Raw genomic sequence first — 23,806 nt, 5'->3', positions numbered from 1 at the left:
TTAGCATTGTGCATCCACTAAAGAATACATGTTCTGTCTCTAAGTGATCTAAATTTTTAATGTTGGTTTGCTGAGCTTTAGCTGCAAATCGTCTGCTTTCCCATTCCCAATATAAAACTACTGATCCTGCTTAAAACTATTTTGTTTTCTTATCTAATAGTTGTTGCTATTTCCTGCCGCTATACTTCATGCTTTTTGGAGTCCTTCCAAGTAGGGTTGGCAACCAACCTGATGATTATATATCATGATCGATCTTGATGATGTCCACAATCTACTTTTCTAGTGAAACGTGGAGATTGCGATCTTTTATGTCCACGTATTAGCAGGACTTTTATTTTGTGTAGAGGAAAACTACTGTTACTCTCCATGAAAAACCTTGAAAAGCACTGGTTGTTTCATTTGTATTTAATTCTACTTAATTTATTTGTGCTATTTGTTCTTATTTTATTTCTGACTGTTATTGTCTTTAATAATGTTTTAGAATTATTTTAGGTTATAGTTTTAACTGTGGTATCAAAATTGGAAAAGAGAATTGAGTATTTACTGGTATAATTTTTAAAAAAGTCAACGGTCATTGTCAGGTGTTGCAAAAAGTTAATTTTAGGCCTTGCCTGTATGCCTATAGTAAGTCTAATATCAACACATTGAGCTGTGGTGTGTTGAGTTTTCTCCTCCCATAAAATGCAGATCCTGTGTGCTCATTAGGGATGTGGCAGGACAAAAAGGTTAAATGACGTTGTTGATAGATTATCTTCTGTTATTACACTCTCAATTCCAGAAGAAGGGCTTTTTCTTTATTGTGAATGTTTGATAGAATATTACTCTATATAAAAACTACAGGGTTAGTGATATATATATATATATTTTTTTTTTCCAACCAATTGAAGGGTCAACTCTTCATCAAAACGGGCTGAGGTAAAAGGAATGATGTGTCAGGTTTCTTTGTCGTTGTTGATGGGCTTATCTTGAATCTTGTTTGGAGATGGGATTAAGATCCCGTGCTCTTGCTGTTGTCACACCATACTTATGACATCAACTAAGGGTTCATCTCTTTGGAAACAATTAGCATGGAAGCCCATATATTCCTATAGGCTGCACTGAAGCACTGAAACCCTGCCTAATCTCTTTTAGGAGAGGGATAAACATTGTTGACTGATTCTGCTGTGCTGACTCAGCTGCCCTGAGCATTGCCTGTTGAGGAAGTCAGGGATTGCGTTTCATTCTATGGCTTCAGGGTTCTGAAATTAGATAATAAAGCATCTGTTGTCACCTATAATATCCTCAACACTTCTTTTGAGTTGAACTTAGCAGGTCATTTTGAAAACAGACCTCTTCTGAAAGAGATTTCTTTGTTGTGAATTGTTCTTGTCTCGTGAGTAGAAGAAGTGATGCTGCAGTGTCTTTAAATGCGTGGTGAGATCCAGTGTTAGTGGCTTTTTATCCGGGCCTGAATAAGCCTGTGCTCTGTGTGACGTGTCCGCTGCCGCATTCAGATCGCATTAGCTGCATGAATGCCTAAAACTTGTGATTCACTGAGGCCTCTAGAAGCTTTGGCCTTGTTTCTATAAGTGCACTTTTCAGTTTAATGAACGGCATCGTCAGACACCCACAATCCTTCACAATCTCTCACGACAGCCCGCAGGTGGTTGTTATATGCAACCGGAACTGGTAACTGATAACTAGTGTTGAGTATGTCTGTTTATATTCAGTGTGCAGTTTGACTTTTGCCTTTGTGTCTTCTATGTGAATGCACAATATCAAGTGTATATTTTATCCTGAAACCTGTTACATTGATTCCCACGCTTGCATCAAACAGGATGTCAGATGTTTCAGTGAAATTCATCATAACCTCATAACGCGAGGCTCCGAAGCCTCTGGGATTTAAATAGCAGTTTGTGGATGGATTGCCTGAATCATGACTTCACTACAGAAGGGGAGAGATTGTTGTAATGTATTTGGAGTTAATTTTAGAGGTTTTCAGTGACTTCATTTCCAGGGTTCAGGCATCTTCTGCTCTGACATTTGCTCTGTGGCAGAATGTTTTTGTCTAGCCACAACATTGGCCTACTTTTTGAGTCAGTTCTGGCTTTGTGCCCCACAAGCCTGTTCTCCTGTTCCTCCCTCGGCCACGTCGCTCCGTGCACATCTGAATCTGTTGAGTCTCTGATTTCCCTCCCCTCAGTTAATTTATTATTTATCAGTTTCTAGAGACTGTGTTTGTACTGTTTAATAAATATATCTGGCTGTGGTATAGCATCACGTTACTGTTATTGTCCTGCTGGTTCTTCCTGCCAGATATTTTTTTTGTTTTTGTTCTCATTGCATTCTGGACCTAGTGTATGTTATGTGGCAGAGCACAACTGCAAAAATTAGCATTTGTAGTGACATTTAATGTCTAGTCACTCTGTGTTCACTCTGTGAAGCAGATGCTGTTTAGACTTTTTTTTTTTTTTTTTTTTTCATTTAATGTGCCAGATGCTTTGTTCCAGTGCCACATAGGCAAGTCAAAGTCCACTCAACGAATGCAAAACAAACATATCTTAATTTTTTTTTCCTAAAATGTTTTGTTCATTAATAAAGCAAGCATCTGTTTGTATACAGTTTGCATAGCATTGCATGAAAAATAACCTTTGAAACGCTCCTGGTGATGTGATCAGATGAAGTCACCGGTTGTAAATCTGTCATAGTCTTGACTGATATGCGGAAACCAATATGAATTGGTCTCATATTAGTTATTGATATTAGATTGAGTTTGTTGAGTTTGTCTTTATTGGCTTATATTGTATGTAAGCTAATTTCTCTTTTTACTTTTGTTTGTTTGCCCTCATTCAAATATTGAGTTCTCTAGAGAATTATCTAATAATCTATAAAAAAAATTAAAAAAACACTGTTAAAATCTCAAAATAATTATATTTTTTTCATACTGTATAATGTTGTAATTCTTAAATTCACTAGTTTAGCTTTTGAGTGGCTTATTTTTATAACGAAAAAGATATATAATTTCAATATTGGATATCAGCTATCAAAATACATATTGTGTCATTGGTGACAATAAAAATAATGTCAGAATCCCTAATCTTCAATTTTACATTTTTTTCCAATGGTAATGTCATAAAGTATTCAAATGGGTGTTACATTTGTTTGTTTGGGTGTGACACCAGATTTTCACATTTCTAAATAAAAATAATAATAATAATAATAATAATAATAATAATAATAACAATACAAAACTTAATCATCCAGGCGTATTAGACCAACATCACAAGATTTGTCTTGAGACTGAGACTTGTTGCCTAATTTTAGACGTATTCAAAAGAGTTAGACCTGGAGGCATAACATTATAAAGAAAGTCCTGTTCAGATTGTAAACCTGTTAGCCACAGTTTACAGCAGTGTCTATTCACACCCACATCCTGGCTGAGAACTGTGGCGATTGTCTGACCACATGCATGATTTCATTAAAAACTCACTTGATGTCTGCCTTTGTTCATGTAGGTTCATATAGACCCTTTCAAACATTTCTTCACCTCATGCGTCATTGTGATTTCAGGGTTGTGTACATAGGTGACACATTTCTGAACAGCCAAAAGATATTTTCCACTCCACTTATTTGCATTTCTTATTTTAACACGGGTGCTCAATACCAGCTGTTTACTCAGTTGTGCAAGAATTGTGTTGGCAAAAAAAATTCTATATGCTTTAGCCAGGAGAAGACCCTTTACTACATTGACGTTAGGGCTGCACAATTTAGAGGGAGAAATATATACAAAATATTTAGTTGTTCCAGTTCCATCAACCATAAAAAGCAACCACAGCATTTGCATTAACCTCCATCAGTAATTATTTATATCCACTTTTCACACAAGTTCAGGTGTTTTCATTTTTTGTTTAGTGTCAGTTTTAGACTTAGTATTTTAGACTAGCATTTATAGCATGGATCTTAATTTTTTAAAGGTTAATAAAACATTGCAAGCATGCTTTTCTGGGCTCTTCATGACATTATATGGTAGGTCATGTTAAGCTAAATGCATCGTTGTTTAGGATTGTGGTACAGTTGTGGATCCTGGTCTTCTCTGGCATGAAGAATAGGGCTAAAGCTAACAGGAAATATTTGGGGGATTTTGCTGGGCGCCTGGCCTCCCTAAATCTACTCATCCAGACAGACTGAGAGAATAGACACTGGAACAAAATGAAGCTATCTGTCACATCAAGTGGAGCACTGGGAAATTGATTGCCATCATTTATTGTGTAGTGTCCCGTCACCAGTATTCCATCCTGGTGTGGTGCTTAGTTTCTGTCCTGACTCCTGACCATGTGATTTTACAGGGCTCCTCACTTGTTTGGACAAACCTTCATGCAGTATGACTGCTGAGGGGGTCCACAATGTCTGCTGGCTAGTGATAGTCTGAGATCCACTGCAAAGTGCGAACATTCAAAATGAGCATTTCTCCAACGACGTGGCATCTTTCTTGGGATGGTCAAACATATGCGAAGTGGGTTGACTATGAACCAATATATCAACCGTCTCTTGCATGTCCACAGCCGTGAAATGGTTTAGATAAACATGTATCTTTTGCTTTTCAGGCCTCCCATATCTTGGCCTAAAGTTGATAATGTGATGTAACCAAGGTTTTATGTTTCTGATATTTGTATGATGTAAAAAATTCTGCAACAGGTCAGCCAGCAAAATGTCTTCTCTTCTCCTGTTTTTGCTTAAGAACAGGTGTTTTAAACGCAATAATTTCCTAGTTCTTGCCTTTGTCATTAGCCTCAGCTCTTATGTGTGTGCTCGATCCCCTTTGCTGTGCTTCACTGTAATAAGTGCTCCCATAAATAAGAGCTAAATGGGATATGATGTTCTCCCACTGAGTTCACATAAGCTCCCTGTCCAATGGAAGAGCAGCAGTCTCCCTGATATGCCTGTGGGCCACAGAGCCTCCTGTGTCAGGTCGATTCCTAACAACGGAAGTATTTATATATGAACACCCCCCATAGCCTCTCTAATCTCTGTTTATGGTTATTTACACACTCATTTTCTCTTGACTTGAAGCACCGTTATGTAACATCAAAAAGGTATATTATTTTAATCTGGAGAGGGCAAAAAGCCTGAGTCTCTATTTTTTTGAGTGCAACTCCCTTTTTGGGAATGGAATATAAACACATTTTCTTCTCTCTCCTTTTTACAGTAAGGGTTTGGCCTATTTTCTTGTCATGCCATGTCAGATGATTTTTGCTTTTTTTTTTTTTTTTTTTTTTTTTTTTGTCTGGGTTGTAAAAGATATTTGGCGGCTACTAGAATAGGTTTCAAAAAGTATGCATAAATATCTTCTCCACACAGACCTACACTAGTCTTGTGTGATGTGGAAGAATATATTTGTTTAATAGTAGGTATTGATCTTCTTCATCGGTCTGTCGTGCTATTTTTTTTTTTTTTTTTTTTTTTTACTAAAGCTGTCCCAATGAATCACTTCATTTGACCTACATTTGAGTTCATTTCCTCCTGCTCCACCTTTCTTATGATCTTAATTCAGTGGTGCTTTTTACATGAAGCCAAATATTATTTCCATAATCAAATCTGTTGGAGCATGTCACTGAATATAATCTCCACATATGAAAAAAGTGGAAAAGATCATGATGAGACAGAATAAGCACTGCACATTGTGCTTTGGACTGGAGTTTGGGCTTGTATAGTGAAACATTGGCTACTGTAAACAGCAGCTGATGACATCTGATGGTTCTGCTCATGTCATCTACAGAGGAGCTGTACATTTTCATTTAGATCTCGCTATTTGTCAGGGAGTCTAAATTTGTATTATAAATAGTGACTCCTTGAAGAAAAAAAACACCTATTACGTGGCTGCCTGGAATACTTAATTCTGATTGGTCAGTTTATGCATGGCTGGCCGCTAACCTGTAACTGACCTTTGTCTCAGGCAACTCATCACTCTTCACGCTCTTGCTTCTCACATAATTAAATTTAAACTCAGATCAATATATAATGTCTATTTATTTAATTATCTTGTAGTCTTGTAGCAAACATGATAATGTACAGTTAGCTGGTCATTACAAAAGAAAGATAAAATCCACATGATTGATCACCCAGTCTTTTTTATTGTGAGATAATGACCTGGGCTACGTTTCCCAAAAGCATTGTAAGCTTAAGTTGATCGTAGAATAATTGTCATCAATGGTCTCTACAATCAACTTAGGCTTATGATGCTTTTGGAAAACACAGCCCTGGTCTGTACAGGGGATGCTCAACTGCTGCTCTAGGGAAAACATGATTGTGCCACCCCCAATCCTTCACATGATAACCTTTAAAGCTACTGCTAATGTGAAACTACTAAATAGTTGCATGTTTATAGTTCCCTGCAACCTCATGTACAGGCTCAGCCATTGGTCAAGTTTCTTGTTTAGCATATTCACAGTGCACTCACTAACAATATATTCTGATTCCTTAATGATTCCTGCAAAATTTAAAAAAAAGAAATGTTATAGACTTTTGAACTCTATAGACTGTGAACCATGACTAAACTCAATCATTCACTCAGTTTAATAACTGCCTTTTCCATTCTTAAAAGTTGTGTAAATTGTAAATTGAATCCACTTGATTATCTACAATTTACATGGAAATTTGTCGTACTTATTTTACATTAATAAAGCCCAAATATTTCTTTGTCAAAAATGTAATTACAATCATGCCAGTAAAAGTACTTTGGAATTTATAATTTCAATGTAGTATTTTATTTTATTTCTCTCTCTCGGTCTAGATTACTTTTTCCATCCTCGCTAAACTGTTTCCTTATCCAACTGCCTAGGTTGCCTTTATGTATGTGGCGTCCCTACTACTATTGTTTTGACCATTATAAGCACAGAACATACATTGTTGCTCAATAACTCCCCGCTGACACCTGTGAACACTATCTCTTTGTGTGTATATATAATATGTTCAAGGTTTGTCCCTGTAATCATTAGCTCAGATCCATATGCACCAGTGACAACATAAAGAATCTGAGGGGTGTAAAAACCCCTCGCTTATCTTACAAACATCATTTCACAATTGTTCATTTATTGCTCTGCATGTTTTTCGTCATTGTAAACTTCAAGAAGTGTTTCGTTATGTCTTAAAGTGGGTGTGTCTTCAGTGCTGTGACTTGCCCATACATGCTTTACTCAAGTAAACACCTAATTACAAAGGTCGGTTAATGAGCAGAGTCCCATGAGAGGAATAACTAATGCGACGTTGATTGAGGGTTTGACTATACTGGCCGAGGTGCTGACAGTGTGGCTAACATGAGCCTGCATGTGTGCAGGTTCTCCTTACTCCTAAATCTAGTCAAGGTGACGCTCTCAAGTTACTCTGTGTGAACATTTGAAACGAGAGTGAGACAGAGACTGCTGATAATGACAAGGCCCAGGCAGCTGTTCATTCTACAAAAAGTCATCTGACAGTTTTCTTTGGCGTGCAGATGCATAGTACAAGATTTTTGCCATGATTTTACCTCTCACGTGGATGCGCGCTGGTTATATTAGACCGCCAGGATTAGGAGGGATGAATATAGAGTGTAAAATTGATTGATCAGTTTGGTGAAGAGTGTCAGTTGATATTCATTTCAGATTCTGAGGTCAGTGCAGTTTGCATTCATTTCCAAACATGGTGTGTTTTCAGTGCAGAACAGACAGTGTGAGTGTTAAAAACTCAGTTTTCTAATCACAGAATAGAAATGTTGTGTAGGAGTTTTTGCATCATGGGAATCATATGGCCCTAGTTATACATGTGCCTTGGGTAGTGTTCTGCTGTCTAATTATTAACTGCTTCATTCATACAATTAATTTTCTCATCCTAGTTAAAAGTGAGGTAATAGACAAGTAGAAATGTGTTCGGTGGAGTAGAACAACTTGAATTGAATTGATTTCTTGAGTTTTCTCAGGCTCACCTGTCTTTCACACCCACATCAGCATACTAAAAACCTAGTATCAACATTGCAAGATTATATCATGGTTCAGCGTCTGCAATCCTGACACATCTTTAAAACGCATCCAGTTGTGTTACTGTTGGACTTAAAACACCCTGCTGTGAGCGGTTTCTGTTTTATTAGGCCTCTTTTGTAAGTACTGTCTGTGATAGTTTGTAGCTTTTTAGCCTATTAATTTGTTTGGACTCTAAACCAGTCTAACCAAATAATCTGAAAGTCAATAGTTTTTCACATCAGCTGATCTTAATATAAATTGCCCATCTCTATTGCCTTTCATAAAATCATAACAGGTATTAAATCCCTGCAAATCAGACACTATTTCTTACTAAGCTTGTACAACATTAGGCAATGTCACGCTGTAATACAATGAAAATTATTGGAACATATTTGGTTAATTTTCAGTGCTAAATGCTTGTATGTTTTGGGTGGAACCACTTTTATGAGAGCTCAGTTGTAATTGGCTTTAGATAGAATAACTTTAACTGAGGATTTGCTCTAATCAAAATAAACAACGGAAAGAGGTGTAATCTTGCATCTCAGCCATGCAAAGTTTTCATTGTTATAGTTGTATGTTAGTGACATCATAAGCTCTTATGACCTTCGTAGATATAGAGAGTTTTTAATATAACATATAGCTTTATACAACTCGAATCATTTCCAATTTTGTGAATCTTATGTTTGACTCTCTGTGTTGCAGGCACTCTTGTCATCATGTTTATTGTTCAGAAGAGATCTCCTCTGGCCCAGGACTCCCTGCACAGGATGACAGCCGTTACACAACGGAGGAACCAGGGGCTGACAAAAAGGTACAAAAATCTATGACTCGTCTAAACAGTTCCCAACTAAATGCCTTAAATTGCTAGCAGTTGAACTCTTCTCCTATTAATTCGATGAACATGTGTCTTTCACTCCATTGAGATGTAAGTTTGTATTGTGAAATGGGATCACATACATTTGACCTTTAAATTAAAGAGAAGGGCTTGGCTGTTATGTGTCTAAATAGCCCTGAAGTTGTGCAATAGCTCCTCATTCAGAGTGCAGACTGTTGTTGACATTGTCTTTCAACAGGCTAATCTATAACTTACCCCGATAGGTGCTCCGACAAAGACCCCCCTCCTCTGTGTAACCTATAGATTTAAGGCTGTATAGGGGTGTAGAGTAATTTGGTTGTAAAAAATTTCTTAGTTACAATTCAATGTTCAACTAATGTTCAATGTTCAGCCGGGGACACACTGAACGACTAGCTGAAACATTCTAAAGCCCCGTTTCCACCAAAATTATCCGGAACAATTTGTACCAGGAACTTTTTTACAGGAACTTTTCTCCCCCCCAGACCTGCAGCTGTCTGCGTTTCGACCGCGATAAAGTTCAGAGAAGATTAGGCAAATTAGTCTGGTGATGTAGGACTGCGCGCGACTGCTCCTCCAAGCCAGTGACGGACAAGGGCTGTCGCTTTTTATTCGATATTTGAATATGCATTCGAAGATGACGTGAAATATCCGTAATCGAACTATAAATAAACGATCCGGTTTTTAAAGTGCCATGTAGCGCAATTTTTTTACTGTCGGTGCGTTTACATGGAGCACTGTAATCAGTTTAAAAGTCCAATCTGAAGGAAAATGCTCCATATAAACACCTCAATCGTAATAAAAATGCCCAAACTGAATGAAATTGTAATCGTTTTGAGATGGGTGGATAAACCTTTTCATGAATCGATCAAACGAAACATTTCACCATGTAAATGACCTGACCGGATTACTTTTGAGTGTGCGTCCTTATGTGATGTACACAGCACGCGCCTTCACCACTGAAGAGCACACGTCGCGCTCATGCACCAAGCATGACAAGAGAGGAAAACACATTTTTCTGAGGGATAAACTTTTTATTTCATAAGAAGATATGAAGATAATGTTGGCATAATGACACTGCCCCTACGCCTATGTAAGCAAACAATCATTAACTACTTCAACTGCGCCTGACATTAGAATTTATTTTTTCTGAGATGATAATTACACTTTACAACAAATGAATAGCTTTTATAAAACCGTATAAGTCCTGGTGGCCGTTGAGAGTTGCTATGGCATCCGTAAACACATTCCAGCTGCTGGAGATGACGGCGTTGTAGATAATTTAATATATTCGAATGCATTGCTTGATATTTTAATTCCGTTCGAATTTAGATTTTTTCAAAAATGACAGCCCTAACGGACAGTAATCATTTTTGTGTGTACCGATTGAAAGATTTAGTGGACTGTTTACATGAGACGTTATCTAAACCGATCTGGTGTTTGCATGTGATGACTTTCAATCGCAATCATTTTGTCACATAAGCAGTTTGTCTGCCACATCAAAAATGTCAACGCTGTTTTCTCCAGCAGCTATGTGTTAACTGAAGCCATAGCAACTCTTAACGGCCACCAGGACTAATACAGCATTATATTATAAGCTATTTATTTGTTTAAATAATCATCTGAGAAAAAAAAAATTCTTCTGTCAGGCGCAGTTAAAGTAAAAACTGCCTGGGGCAATATACGCTGTGTCATTACTCCAACATTATCTTCATAACTTACGAAATAAAAAGTTAACCCCTCAGAAAAATTAACTTTCCTCTCTTGTCAACATGAGCGCGGCGTGTAAGACTGATTATTACTGAACGTAGACCGAACCTCGCAAAAGACTTTTAAAAATGCCGAGTTGAAATAAAATGCTGCCTGAGCTCAACCAATCAGCATGTTCAGCGCCCAAGTCCCGCCCTCGAAAGTTCCTGAACTTTGAAAAAGTACTACCTCGCGAGCAGGGCCGTTTGGAGGGGGAAATATTTACCCGGAACTTCATTTAGACCCTGGTTCCTGCGGTCTAAACACACGAGTACCACCCAAAGTTCCTGGTTCCTGGGTAAAGTTCCTGTGGTGGAAACAGGGCTTAAGACTGAACTGAACACATTTACAGACGACTTCCTTCGACTGGAGCAGATTTTAATCTTTGGCAGTCAGAGAACAGCACAAACGTTTACGACGGAGCCAGACTGCTATAAAAGGTTTCATCAGATGAACGTGCTTTGCCACGGTTACAGTTACGCGCCTGGCCCGTAGTTTACTTCCTCCGGTCTATGTTTGATGAATAAAGTCATTATTATCGGTCTGGCTAGTGGATAGTATGACACACTCAGGCCCCTTCCCAACGAGACCCGTTTAGCTGTATACGTATACATTTTGTACCGTATCAGCGTTTCGTCCACACGGATCCGGCGTTTTAGAAGCATGCATCCGATATTTTTCTAAACCGGGTCCCAAAGCGGATAAATCTGAAAACGATCGTCTTCCGTCTTCGTGTGTACAGCGAATCCGTATATTTTCTGAAACGGTGATGTCATCACACTACGTCCAGCACGGTGAAAGAGTTGAGGGATACAACTACGGGCACTGGGCATGCGCACATCAATATCGCGTCATTTAATTACCGTATCTGCATTATTGTAAGGGTATGTTTTGGGTTGGGGTAGGTGTAGGCATTAATAAAACACATCTGTTAAGTAGCAAATGTATTTATTGTTATTTTATTGTGAGATTTTGGCTCACCTCCGACCACTGCTATACCCCTGCTAGCCACAACTCTTCTTCTCCTTTTTTAGTGTATTTCTGTGGCAGAATTACAGCGCCACACACACTGGCCTGGCATGCAAACTACATCGTTTTTTCTTAATCCCGTGTGGATGCAGATATTTCTTGAAACGAGGAAAAAAAAAGATCGGATTAGGAAAGTGCTGGCTTCGTGTGGACGAGGCCTCAGTAGAAACACGTTTTTGACGTACTATTCTTGGAAAACGTATAAATATTAACAATGAAGCAGCGAGGACACAAACAGTTGAGGACACAAACAAAAACAGTTTGCAAAAACAACTTTCGCTTTTTCCTCTATCAATAACAGTGCTTATAGAGCACAGGATTTAGCTGATGCATTCGTACCATCAGTCTCAAATAGGGCTCATCTACGAGTTTAAGTTTCCCACCATTAATCTTATATTATTAAAGAATGGAACATATTATTCTGATGCACTGCATAATTAAAATGCGAGCGCACACATTTAACGGCATTAAACGGTCCTTACAGACACGGACACACACACACACACACACACACACACACACACACCCTTCGTTCATCCTGATCTTTTTTCTTCCATACCAGTTGTCTAATGTGTTTTTTTTTTCAATTTGCAAAACATTTTTGACACCATTTTTTTTTTTTTTTTTTTTTTTACAATTTTGTCTCCAAGAAAACAGTGATGTCATCCGCAATATCACACAAATATTAAACGTAGAACATTTTTCAACTAGAAATCGTTTGTGAGGAGGACTGGAAATGACGGTTTCTTAAATTCTAAGACTAGAATCTTAAAATACAGCACACTACATGATTTTTCACACCGACTGTAAACACAGAGTCAAGGCAATTGTCCCTGATTCGCCGCATTTGAGCATGATCAGTCGTAACAACCAAAGTCCATTCTTAATCGGCCTAACAGTCGTTAGGTGTGTCTTTGGCTTTAAGTGTGAATCTGTAAACTTGCTCTGTTTGCAGTTGCACATTTTTATTTTTTCACTCTGGCAGTTACAAAAGTGTTTTCTCTTTTCTCCCACCAAACTTGAATGATAGTTGAAAAAACATCTCTTTCACCGTCATAGACACAAAACCAGTTCTGCCAACTTACTTGTTGTTGAAGGAATAGTAAAAATTAACTCCTCAATCCATCAATCATGCTATTTACTCAACCTCATGTCTTTCCAAATACCTCAAGCACAAACTAATTTTCGGCAGAATTTTTACTTTGTTCACAATAACAAAAATGCTTGTGACCATGGTCTATTAAAAAGGACTAAAGAGAGGCATGGAATAGTTTGTGAGAAATTGACCTTATTACATTTTCTTGGTCTTTATTTAGACACTTTTGTCATATGTAACATTGTTTTCCTCTTTTAGGTTGAAGAGGAAAGGGCGACACACACTGATTCATCGTACAGCGTGGGCCTGGAGACAGAGACGGCTGCACTAAAGGACACCTCTTTGCACTCACAAGACACCCCACAAGAAGAGAAGCACAAACAGGTGCCCGTGCAATCCAACCATCATATCAGTTTTCTTCTATCACATATCTCAAGCTGACGTCCAGCCTTGGATGTGACCCACACCTTCGACTCAATTGATATGATACAAAGTTCTATATTTGTTTCAGTTAACTTTTTCTTTGAAAATCATACATCATGATGGTTTCTCAATAACACAACCCTTTTCTCATGCGTAATTGTTCATCTGTTTATCTGTGATTCTATCCTTGTAGACTGTGAATTTAGAAGAAGTGTTGGAGGAGCCACAGATTCAGCTTGAATCTGCTCTCCCTGAGCAAGAGCAGCAACAACAACAGCAGCAGCAAACAGAACCCCAGAGCACCCAACAACCAGACCAACAACAGTCAGCTCAACCACCAACATTTACACAGCCCCAAACAGCACCGCCTCAATCCCAGACCCAGCCAGACCCTGAAACTCCACAGGCCACTGCAACAGAGGACCAGGCTGCCCACACCTCTGCTGCTTTAACCCCTCCACCGACTGAACCACACGGAGAAGACTCTGCACCTGCTGCTGAACTCCAGAAGAGCCCAGAGTCAGCCTCACCTACCTCAGTCACCTCCTCCGAGAGCCCCTCCAGGTGCGTACAGACACAGCAGTTTGGGAGAGGAGAGGGTGGAAACTTTGAATGTTTGTCTTTACATTCATCTCACCATTTATTTTCTTTATTCACCTATCTTTTGATTTAGTTGTATTATTGTTTTATTGTGACACCATTTCTGCATCCAAAATTTTAAATTGAATCAATCGATCATACAGTCTTTACTTTATGGACTTTATGGATCGTACCTGCTTTGGAACTGCATCGTAGTGTTCCTCACCTCCTTTACTAGACCTCTATGACTTGTTTTTTTTTCTGGACTTGGGGCATTTATGAATCTTCTATTTCAACAAGGATCAAAAAAGACAATATCGGTCTGCGTTTAGCTAGATGGGCCTTCAAATATAATAAACCAGTAAGACAGGAACCGTCTACAGAACCCTGGAGAAAATGAACCATGCTTTTATCCGTACCTGGATCCAGACAGATTTCTTTATTCTTTCTATCCCCTCCCTCTCTCATTAGTATCACTCTCCCATTCCTCTCTATCTTTTCCTTCTCTTGGTAAACGGAATATGATTTCTTTCCTTCAGTGGACTAGACGTTCCGCTTCCTGATGCCCCTGTAGAGAACTCTAGTGCCAGTCAGTGTGAGGTGGGCTCTGTGCCCCCCTTCAGCCAACCCCTTGGCACCACGCTCAACAGGTGAGTACAGAGCAACAGGTAAACGACAGGTAACAAAGCAGGTTACATGGTAATATTACGGTAACTCCAGTACTCGCGTTACATCAGGTGACAGCAAGTTATCGAGTTGCTTAAGGCACATCAAGCCTCGTCGTCTTGCATTGCTCTTATTTATTTTCATTTTTCACCCCCCCCCCCATGTCATCATATACCATTTTAATGCTTGTCATTTGATTGAAAAAAGATATTTGGTTTTTCTATGAGGCAACGTATTAATGTCTCTTTATACCCCCACCCTTTCCTCCGTTTTCTTGCTCTCAGTAGTGTTGTGGAGGAACATGCAGAGAACCAGTCTGCCACTTTGGGACAGAGTACAGAGACCAGTGCTGACCTGACTGCCCCTCTGGTCCTGAGTGAGCTGGACCTCACAGAGCTAGGGCAGACAGACAATATCCCTCCATCTACAGAAAAGCAGCAGGTACACACACAAACACAATACAAGCAAATTTGTTAAACTAATCTAACATGGCTAGTTAAAGTGGGAGAGAATGAAGCAAGATCAGTGGTACACACACTTTTGGTGTGCGAACCCTGCAGATATGACTAAAATGATTTGCAATTTAAGCACTATTTAATCAGAGTGAATGAGAAGAGTGAGTAAAGCTGATGATACACGGGGTAACTTTTTAAGCAATGTTGCCGGGCAGCGATAATAATGGGCAACAAATTTCTATCTGGATATACAAAATGAAATGTGTTGCCCATTCTCAATGCTAAACTGCCCACTGCAACATTGCTTGGCAAAATTGCCTGGCAACATTGCTCAAAAAGTTGCCTTGTGTATCATAGGCATGAGAGGAGGTCGATGTGCATTACTTGTCAGAGGGAAGAGAGTGAGATCACACAGCTGAGTGAGCTGATGTTATTGCCCGAGTCGCTGGGCACAAAAACTAGCTCAGAATTGGAAAACTTTGCATTACTAAAACCCCATTACACATGATAAAATCACTTTAATGCATATGACTAATAGTGTAATGCTTTTAAAAAATTAGACGCAAAAGAGCTATTGGACACAAATGTTCAATAAACAATTAAATGTATTTGTGGCAAGCAGGATGAAGCAGAGGGCTGTGAGAACTGGGTGATGCAGAGGGCGTGATTGATAATGAGCTTCAACTGCACACCACACCGGTCTCGGCCTTCTCATGGCCCTCAGCCTCATCCTATTGCTACAGTATTATTAATTTTTTTTATAGAGCATTCAAAAGAACAGCTTATATGAAATAGAAAATGTTTAAATGTTTTTAATGTAACTGTCGATCAATTTAGTGCATATTTTCTGAAATATTTCAAAATATGAATGACCCCAAACTTTTGAATGCTAGTGTATGTATTCATATCTTTTCAGATATGAAATGTATACATATAGGCATAGGTCTGTATTTTAAAAGCTTTTCAAGTCCTTGCACGTTTCCTTGAGCTTACGTCACATAAAACAACATGATGACAATACTCGCTACATTTTGCACCCTGCAGTGTTCCTCTCCCTGCCTTTTTTCCCCATTATGTAGTGAGTGAATGGGTTTGTATTTGATTACCACTGAGCGGTACACACCCTGCTGTTAAAGATCTGCAGAGCTAAAACATTCCCTCCACTCTGACACTTACACTCTAAATGGAGAGGATGAAAGTGGAAGAGAAAGGAAGAAGAGATGGGGGTAGGCTGAGAGGTGGGACTGGGCACATCAACATGTTTGTTTTCCACAGGACAACCTTGTAAATGTTTAATCAACCAAATGCTCACTCAGCGCTGCCATGTCACTGACAGAGAGACATGGGAGACAAGAAAAAGGAAACGTTATGGCGAGACAGAAGGAAATAATTTTTGCTCACGTTTTGAATACAGATTGAATTCATCCCACAGAGGTGTTGTTTCATGCAGCACTTTAGTAATATAGTCATTCATGCCATAGTGCTTATTGAACCCCAGTGTAAAATAGAAAAGGTATGATGAGGATATTTTGGTGGGAGAGGATGGATCACATTTTTGACAATTTAATATATTGGGCAACCATTTTTTTATTTTTATTTTTTCCTGTGGTTAATGAGATAAAAAAGCATAATTCACTGTATACCTTATACTGTATATATACATGTGTGTGTATATATATGCATGTGTGTATGTCTGTGTATGTATACATACATACACGTGTGTATGTATGTATACATATACATACGCACACATACATATACACACACGCATACAGTATAATATTTGATTATATTCTAATACTATAATAATGCTTTTTAAAAGTTGTTTTGTATAGTTATGTGGATTGGATTCTGAACCATAACCAATTTCACAGCTTTCCAGAATAATGCAGCTGAAATCTAAAACAGAAATGTATTAATTCCCATCAATACACAAGATTAGGACTGAGCAAGGCTGAGTTGTGATTTGATCACTATAATAGGTTTTTTGCTGCTGCTTTTTTGTGTGCAGGTGGTGGACCATGAGGGAGCGACAGACCCTCCGGTGCCCAGTAAAGAAGACATCCCCACCTTTGATGAGTGGAAGAAGAAAGTGATGGAAGTAGAGGAGAAGAAAAGTAAGAGATAGCATTGGGTCACGTGCATGCTCACAGAGCTGCATGTTCATCAGAGAATCATTGCATGCGAGGCTGTCCTCGTGTTTCTTCTGCATCAGTACACAATCGCACGCACTTCCATTAGGACTCACTTCTGCATGGTTTCACAGAGCAGTCCCTCTCTTTTTATGTCTCTCTTCATCATGAATTTCACTTTTTTTCTTGCTCCAATAGTATTGTTTTGTAAATGCTCGCTCCTACTGGTCAGTTCAGTGGCGGAAACCATGTGCACAGTGAATGTTGCGTAACCTAATATGCACATGTATAGGCTGCTGTAATGGATTGCTTCAGTACACCGCAAAACAACAGTAACAAAACTTGTTCATGCTCACAGCCATCTGAGCAGTTTAACTCTTGCTTTAGAGTATCAAGGATTTTCCCAGCGGATTGTGTGCGAATTCAAATAGCAAAATAAACCAATTAACAGCCACTAGCTAACAGTATGTTAATTGACCTTTATCATCATTGCTTAAGCGGGTGCAGTGCATAAAACTAGAGGGCTCTCAAAGAGAACTCACTCCAGGTCCATAGAAGTTGAGTTCAAGTGGGGCTTATGTAGCTGGCATAAATTACACAACTAAAATTCAATCAGTTTCCTTAATACTGTGGGTCTGGATTGGCCCTATCTATATCCTGGGCTGCTTGACCTGGTATGTTCTCAAAAACAAATTTGTTAAATCAAATTTAGCAAACTCCATTATTGTCTCTGCTTTCAGTCAGTGGGGTCCACAGCTACAAAGACTTGTTTAGGTTGCTTTTTCAGGTTGTTTTTGCAAGCTGTAATCAGAATAATGTTAATGAATAGATTATTTTCCTGAAGGTCATCACCTTTAGCATGACACCAATTATTGATAATTAAAATCCAACCTTTTTTTTCATTCAGATTATCTGGTTATCTGTTAAAGATAGTGAATACATACATACATGCTATGCATACATCAAGATAAGTCGTTCTTTTGTTTTTTCAGACAGTAATTGACAGGTAAACATACCCACCTGCACTTTTTATAACACACTAAATCTTTTATACTAAGCCAAACTGATCCATGGTATAAAGCATTTGACAGATGACAAATAATGTAACCTGTTTTGTTGGTTTCAGGTCAGCACACTTCATCTAATGGAAGCCCTCATCCAGTCAAAAAGGTTCAAAAGAATTTCAAGAATAACTATGCTTCTGTCGAATGTGGGGCCAAAATCCTCTCGGCCAACAATGAGGCCAAGGTACAGCACAAGAGACCGCAAAACGGCATATGGGGCGGATAGACAGATGGATGGATTTAAATAGGACAATCTTTTAATTTCTTGTCATTGTTCCTTCATCTAGAATGTTATTGATCCGCTCTAGATTAGCAATTGTCTAACATATGTATGTCTTTGTGTATTGTGCTTTTTAGAGCACATCTGCGATCCTGATGGAAAACATGGATCTGTACATGCTGAATCCCTGCAGTACCAAGATCTGGTGAGTCACTGCAGATAAATGGAGAAACCGACTGCGGCAGCTCCTCAGAGGCAATGAAGAAATGTATTTTACAGTGTCTTTTTTTGTGTAAATAGTAGCTGACATAAAATTCTTATTATTATGTTGCCATGTTTGTCCCATGGTGAGAGACACGAGTCTCCATCTATTTTAAATTGCATTTTATAATGATTTTATCATTATTTCGCCATTTTTAGGATCATGTTAATTTAAATTAATTACATGTGGGCTTTACGATTAATCATATTTTAATTTCTTCATGATTTATTTCTCTTGATTAAGCATAATATATTGGCGGTTATTTAACCTATTTTAACATTTCTGTTATCTTGTATTGGTATCAAGCATCCATGAGCTTTCATCCTTGGCTTTGCCAGATTGCAAGAGTTAAAATCCCTATTTTCTCTTAAATGGATACATTTTCTGCCCAGTGATTTACTTAATCTTCCCAACCTGGCAACTCTGCACTGCATAAAAGGGCTAAAAGTAATTATCTTAAAACAGAAAGATACTTGCAGATTTTGAGTTAAGCATCTGTAGCGATCTCCATTGAGAAAAATTAATGCAGCCAGTCCTTGTCTTCCTTGTCTGAATTTAAAGGTGGGGTAAGTGATATTTCTCAGTCGTTGCTGAACATTGTTGATATATGAAATCAACTCAAACAAACACACCCCTCCCTTCATCCAAGGCACACTCTCCAATACTAACAGTCCTGCTCTGAGTCAGTCTCGAACCTGAGTCCGTCTTGCTGGCATGCGAGGCGAGTACACCAACAAGGACGCTAAACCGTAAACACTGCATTCTCTAGCGGTCATCAGCCTGAACAATTTTTACCAGCTGACCTCCATTACACATGCAAGAGTTGATGTCTGTTTATCGTAGCAGAGGCACAACAAAATAATGCTTCACGAAAGATAAAGTGGAGATTAACAAAAAATTAACATAGTAATTTTTAGCAAGTGTAAATAGAGTAAATACAAGCAAGTGTCTTATCCCACCATTAATAATTGTAGTTTTAATCTTTGAGAAAAATTATTGTGATTTATCAGTTTAACTATTATTGTGCAGCCTTATTTACTTGCAACTTTAGTACTAGAAATTATTTTGTTGCGGTGTAAGAACATCTAAAATTAACTAGTGATTTGAAAGATATAATATATATAATATAATATTTGTGCACTCAGCTTTCCCCTTTTGTTTCCTCTTACAATCTCCCCATGCAGGTTTGTTATTGAGCTCTGTGAGCCAATCCAGGTGAAGCAGCTGGACATTGCAAACTTTGAGCTGTTCTCATCTACACCGAAAGATTTCCTTGTGTCCATAAGTGACAGGTAACATCACTGACACAGACATGCGTAGTATTCAAACTCCTAACCAGGCACAATCGGATGCGTGGATTGATCTCTAATGTGGATGTGAGGGTTTTTTTTGGTCCTGGAAATCTGCCGCACATTTCCTCGATTGAAGTAAAATATATATTTTTCAAAACCCTGCCTCACATTAAACAATGAATATGTTGTTATTGTAAGATCGTATTTTCACGTTCAGTGTGCACAGATAAATTGCTTGTTGCTTAAATCTGATCACATTGTCCCTGGTTAGGAGACTGTGTTACATAAACATCAAAATTTCAACTTTTCTTGATTCCAGATATCCAACCAATAAGTGGATCAAGCTGGGCACCTTTCACGCCCGTGATGAACGCACAGTACAGAGCTTCCCTCTGGATGAGCAACTCTATGCCAAATATGTCAAGGTAAAAGGGGTGGCTGTTGATCTGATGTGCTCAAATGAATCATTCTTCCCAAAGCTACTTGATTGTGAAATTTCCGTGAAAGTGAAAATTCTAGGAGGGTGTGTTTCCACTTTTCTTAAATTCATAGCACATATGCTTTTAGTTAGTTTTAAACACTGAATGGGAAGGATGAGAAATATAATTTTCGTAATACTATTTTTCTATAATTGACATAATTTAAGATGAAAATGATGAAATTATTTACTTAATAAAGAAAAAGTGTCTATGTATTATAACATTTGAACCATGAACGTCTTTTAAAGGTATTCACATATTAAAATATTTACACACGATTGTTCTTTCACCGATGATCTAAATAATATAACAACAAAGTGTGTTTTTAAGGTGACTGAATAAGAGGCAGGGAAAGGGGGCGGCAGTTTAGTCATTTGAGAGAAGTCATGCCCTTCCCTCAGGCCTGAGTCTCATGACTTCATGATTACTATTTAAGGTCGCTGTGTCTATTTCATTGTATTAATACTTCAATGCATGCGAAGACATTTTTGCTGAAAGGCAAAAGAAATTTGCATGTTCAGTTGGGGTAAAACAATTCTCTGTGTGTGTGTTTGTGTGACATATAAACGTAACAAGTACCAGTGATCTAAGGGTGAAATACCATGATGCTTCGTAGGGGTGGGGAAAACTCGATTCACAAATGAATCTTGATCCCATCTTCTGCCAATTTGCATCAATTCACAAATGTCGATTTTTTTTTTTTTTTTTTTTTTTTTTTTTTTTAGTGTTATTAATCACAAAAGGACTCAATGCTTCTCAGATGCATGCAATCACAAATACAGTTTTCTTTCACAGCCTATTGTGCAAACACGCACACAATTATGACAAAAATATGAACATTGTCTGAAGTATTCACATAAACGCAATCTGTTATCCAACGTGAACGTAAACAGTTGGGAGCAAATCGGATGTGTAACAGTATATTAGATCTGTGAATTTGTTCTTAAAGGGACAACAGCCTAATAAACTGTTGCCATCAGTTTCATTAGTTAATCAAAAAGAAAAAAAAAAACAGAAAACTACACTGCTTTTGACCTGAATCACTTTTGTATCTTTATTATGAATCAATTTATATTTTATCCATGCAGTGAAGACTATAGTGTTTTTTATTTTATTTTTTGTTTATTTTTTGTTTTTTTACTACATTTGATTCAAATTCTGCTTCTGTATTAAATACATGGTAAATAAAACTAGGCTACTGTACCTAAAAAAAGTATTTATTTGTGCTATTATTTATTTTTCATTTTATTTACCTATTTTTTATTTTTATATCAAACTATTTTATGTTAGTTTTTCTATTTGTCTTGCTTTATTACAGAAGACTGTTTTATAATCTGTTTTATAATATTGGGTTGACTAAAATGGGAAGAAAACTACTAAACAGTCTAACAGAGTCAAATAAGAAAAGTAACTAAAAACAGTGAACTACAATCAAATCTAAGTGTATATACTGAATCAAAATGTTATCAAGAATCAATTTTTTTTTGTAATCGGATTGATTTGAATCGAATCGAATCATGAGGTACCAAACGATTCCTACCCCTAATGCTTTGCAATTTATTGAGCTGCCCTAAACCTGTTCTGTCATGCTCTGCTTAACTTCTGTGTAATTTATTATTTGAATGTTTTCCTTTTTGTTTTTGTTTACTTGTCCTCTTCTCTTTTTCCCACTGTGTGGTCCTAATTGCAGTCTTTCTCTCAGCCAGCCCTCACTCCTGCCATTGGTACCGCTGCTCAAGTCATGAAAGCAGAATAAACGAGAACAGCTAAAAATGCTTGACTTGCTACAGCATGAATCAAGTCTTTTATACTGATCTTCATCTCTGTTTTTCTTTGTTTCCGCTCTCTCCTGTCTTCTCCTCCTGCATCAGATGTTCATCAAATACATCAAGGTTAGCGCTCTTTTCTCCTAGAGTTTCTCCTGCTCTGGGGTGGCAGGACTCACAAAGAGTAATGCATGACCGTGACAATTTCACAAATACACACATTTTTCTCACACTTACAATGGAAACATCATGCTTTGCAAATTCTCCAGCAATTTATTTTTACTATATTTTGTTGGACGTAAATAGGACATTGGGCAATGTTAGATTCAGTGAGAAGTTGACTGAACATTGACTTGATTGTTTTGTCCCATGACCATGTTTGAGCGTGCTTGTCTTTTTATATTTTTTGTAGGTTGAGCTGCTGTCCCATTTTGGCTCTGAACACTTCTGCCCACTCAGCCTAATCAGGTGTGTTGAATTAATGTAAATTAATTCCAGTACTGTATTCAACCCAAATAACATGACTATGGCCTGAAACATACTTTACACAATAAGTGAATCCCCTGCACATGTAAACTTGATGCCATTGCCTCCAAAGTGTTTATTATAAGCCTTCTATTGTTAACATTTATATAGCTCTCTAGCTGCTGTATGACACACTGTATCATTTTGAATAAAAGTATTAAGTTCTTACTTCCTAAACTTTTGACCAATAGCATATATACAACAGGCTCACAGAGTTTGCATACTTGTATATGCAAGCATGTTTCTGCTCATGCAATGCATGCTGTGAGAGGATTTTTTTTGTGTGTGTGTCATGATGGGACACATTGTATTCTGTTTTGATAGAATAATACTAAAACCTTCACATCAAATGGCTATACAAAAGCGATGTTTTCCTGGAATTGTAAGAAAGTGGCTTGATAAAAGTCAAAACTGTGCAGCTGCATTGTTTTAATGAGAAACAGGTCGATTCTGATTTTACGATCCTGTTCTTGCATTGGCTTTTAAATTTCATTGACTCTGAGAAAGGACACTTGGCTTTATAAGGGTTTTAAAAGGCAAAGTTCTTGAGTTGAGTTGATCTCTATTCTGCCTCGGGCTCCTCTCTGGCCCGTTTGCATTGGCAGGAGATTTAATCTTGGTTGGAGGCCCATAAAGGGGCTGGGCTGGGCTGGTCTGGCTGCACTCTATGAGAGACATACTCTCCTACTGAAAGTGACTGTATATACTGTGAGGGCAAGCAAAACTCTACAGCCAGATTGAGAGGAAAAAATCCTTTCTAAATGACCTCGTTCTGTAATTGTACTAAATTTTTTGTTAGAGTCCTGAGCTTACATGTTCCAAATTTGAGAATCATAAGAAGCTACTTTCTTATAATGGTGTTATTTTACAAGGATTGTGGGTGCGTACAAATCTACGGCATAACATTTATTCCAAATTCCTACTCCCCTATATTTCTCTGAGACTGGTCATTTCACTGGGTATCTTTTATTTTTCTTTCACTGCAATTACCTCCTCTGTACGGAACAGGCTATAAACATGTCTTTAAAGACCCCCACTAACCTGGGCAAAGGGCAGAGATAAGTTGTGCTGATGATCATAGTGGGCTTCACGTTAATATTTCTTTCTTTGAAGCATAACTCTCTCTTATCTGTACTGAGGCTGTGTTCTTTAAGATAATACAAGAGCACTGTCATTTTTCTTTTACAAATGATGTGTTTACGACTCTCCTCCTATACTGTTTTTTAATCATTATCCTATTTTCTCT

The 23,806-nt window shown here is 37.9% G+C and overlaps 1 protein-coding gene across 6 annotated transcripts in view; it reads left to right on the top strand.

Annotated features, from left to right (window-relative positions):
- The window catches only part of suco (SUN domain containing ossification factor), a 57,132-nt gene that overhangs the window by 16,104 nt on the left and 17,222 nt on the right, over positions 1-23,806 (top strand). For 2 of the 6 annotated variants that reach the window (XM_067417171.1, XM_067417176.1), the window contains exons 2-13: positions 8,673-8,781; positions 12,956-13,081; positions 13,314-13,684; positions 14,239-14,349; positions 14,650-14,806; positions 16,832-16,937; positions 18,079-18,200; positions 18,374-18,441; positions 19,683-19,790; positions 20,110-20,215; positions 22,141-22,161; positions 22,448-22,503. In XM_067417171.1, coding sequence (XP_067273272.1) covers positions 8,673-8,781; positions 12,956-13,081; positions 13,314-13,684; positions 14,239-14,349; positions 14,650-14,806; positions 16,832-16,937; positions 18,079-18,200; positions 18,374-18,441; positions 19,683-19,790; positions 20,110-20,215; positions 22,141-22,161; positions 22,448-22,503 — 1,461 coding nt within the window. The remainder of the gene's footprint in view (positions 1-8,672; positions 8,782-12,955; positions 13,082-13,313; positions 13,685-14,238; positions 14,350-14,649; positions 14,807-16,831; positions 16,938-18,078; positions 18,201-18,373; positions 18,442-19,682; positions 19,791-20,109; positions 20,216-22,140; positions 22,162-22,447; positions 22,504-23,806) is intronic. The other 4 variants (XM_067417172.1, XM_067417175.1, XM_067417174.1 and 1 more) reach the window with 4 other exon arrangements.

This window comes from Pseudorasbora parva, chromosome 15, assembly GCF_024679245.1.
Source record: "Pseudorasbora parva isolate DD20220531a chromosome 15, ASM2467924v1, whole genome shotgun sequence".
NCBI classification, from domain to species: domain Eukaryota; kingdom Metazoa; phylum Chordata; class Actinopteri; order Cypriniformes; family Gobionidae; genus Pseudorasbora; species Pseudorasbora parva.
The sequence above is the reverse complement of the archived record's forward strand: the minus strand, read 5'-3'. Positions and strand labels throughout refer to the sequence as shown.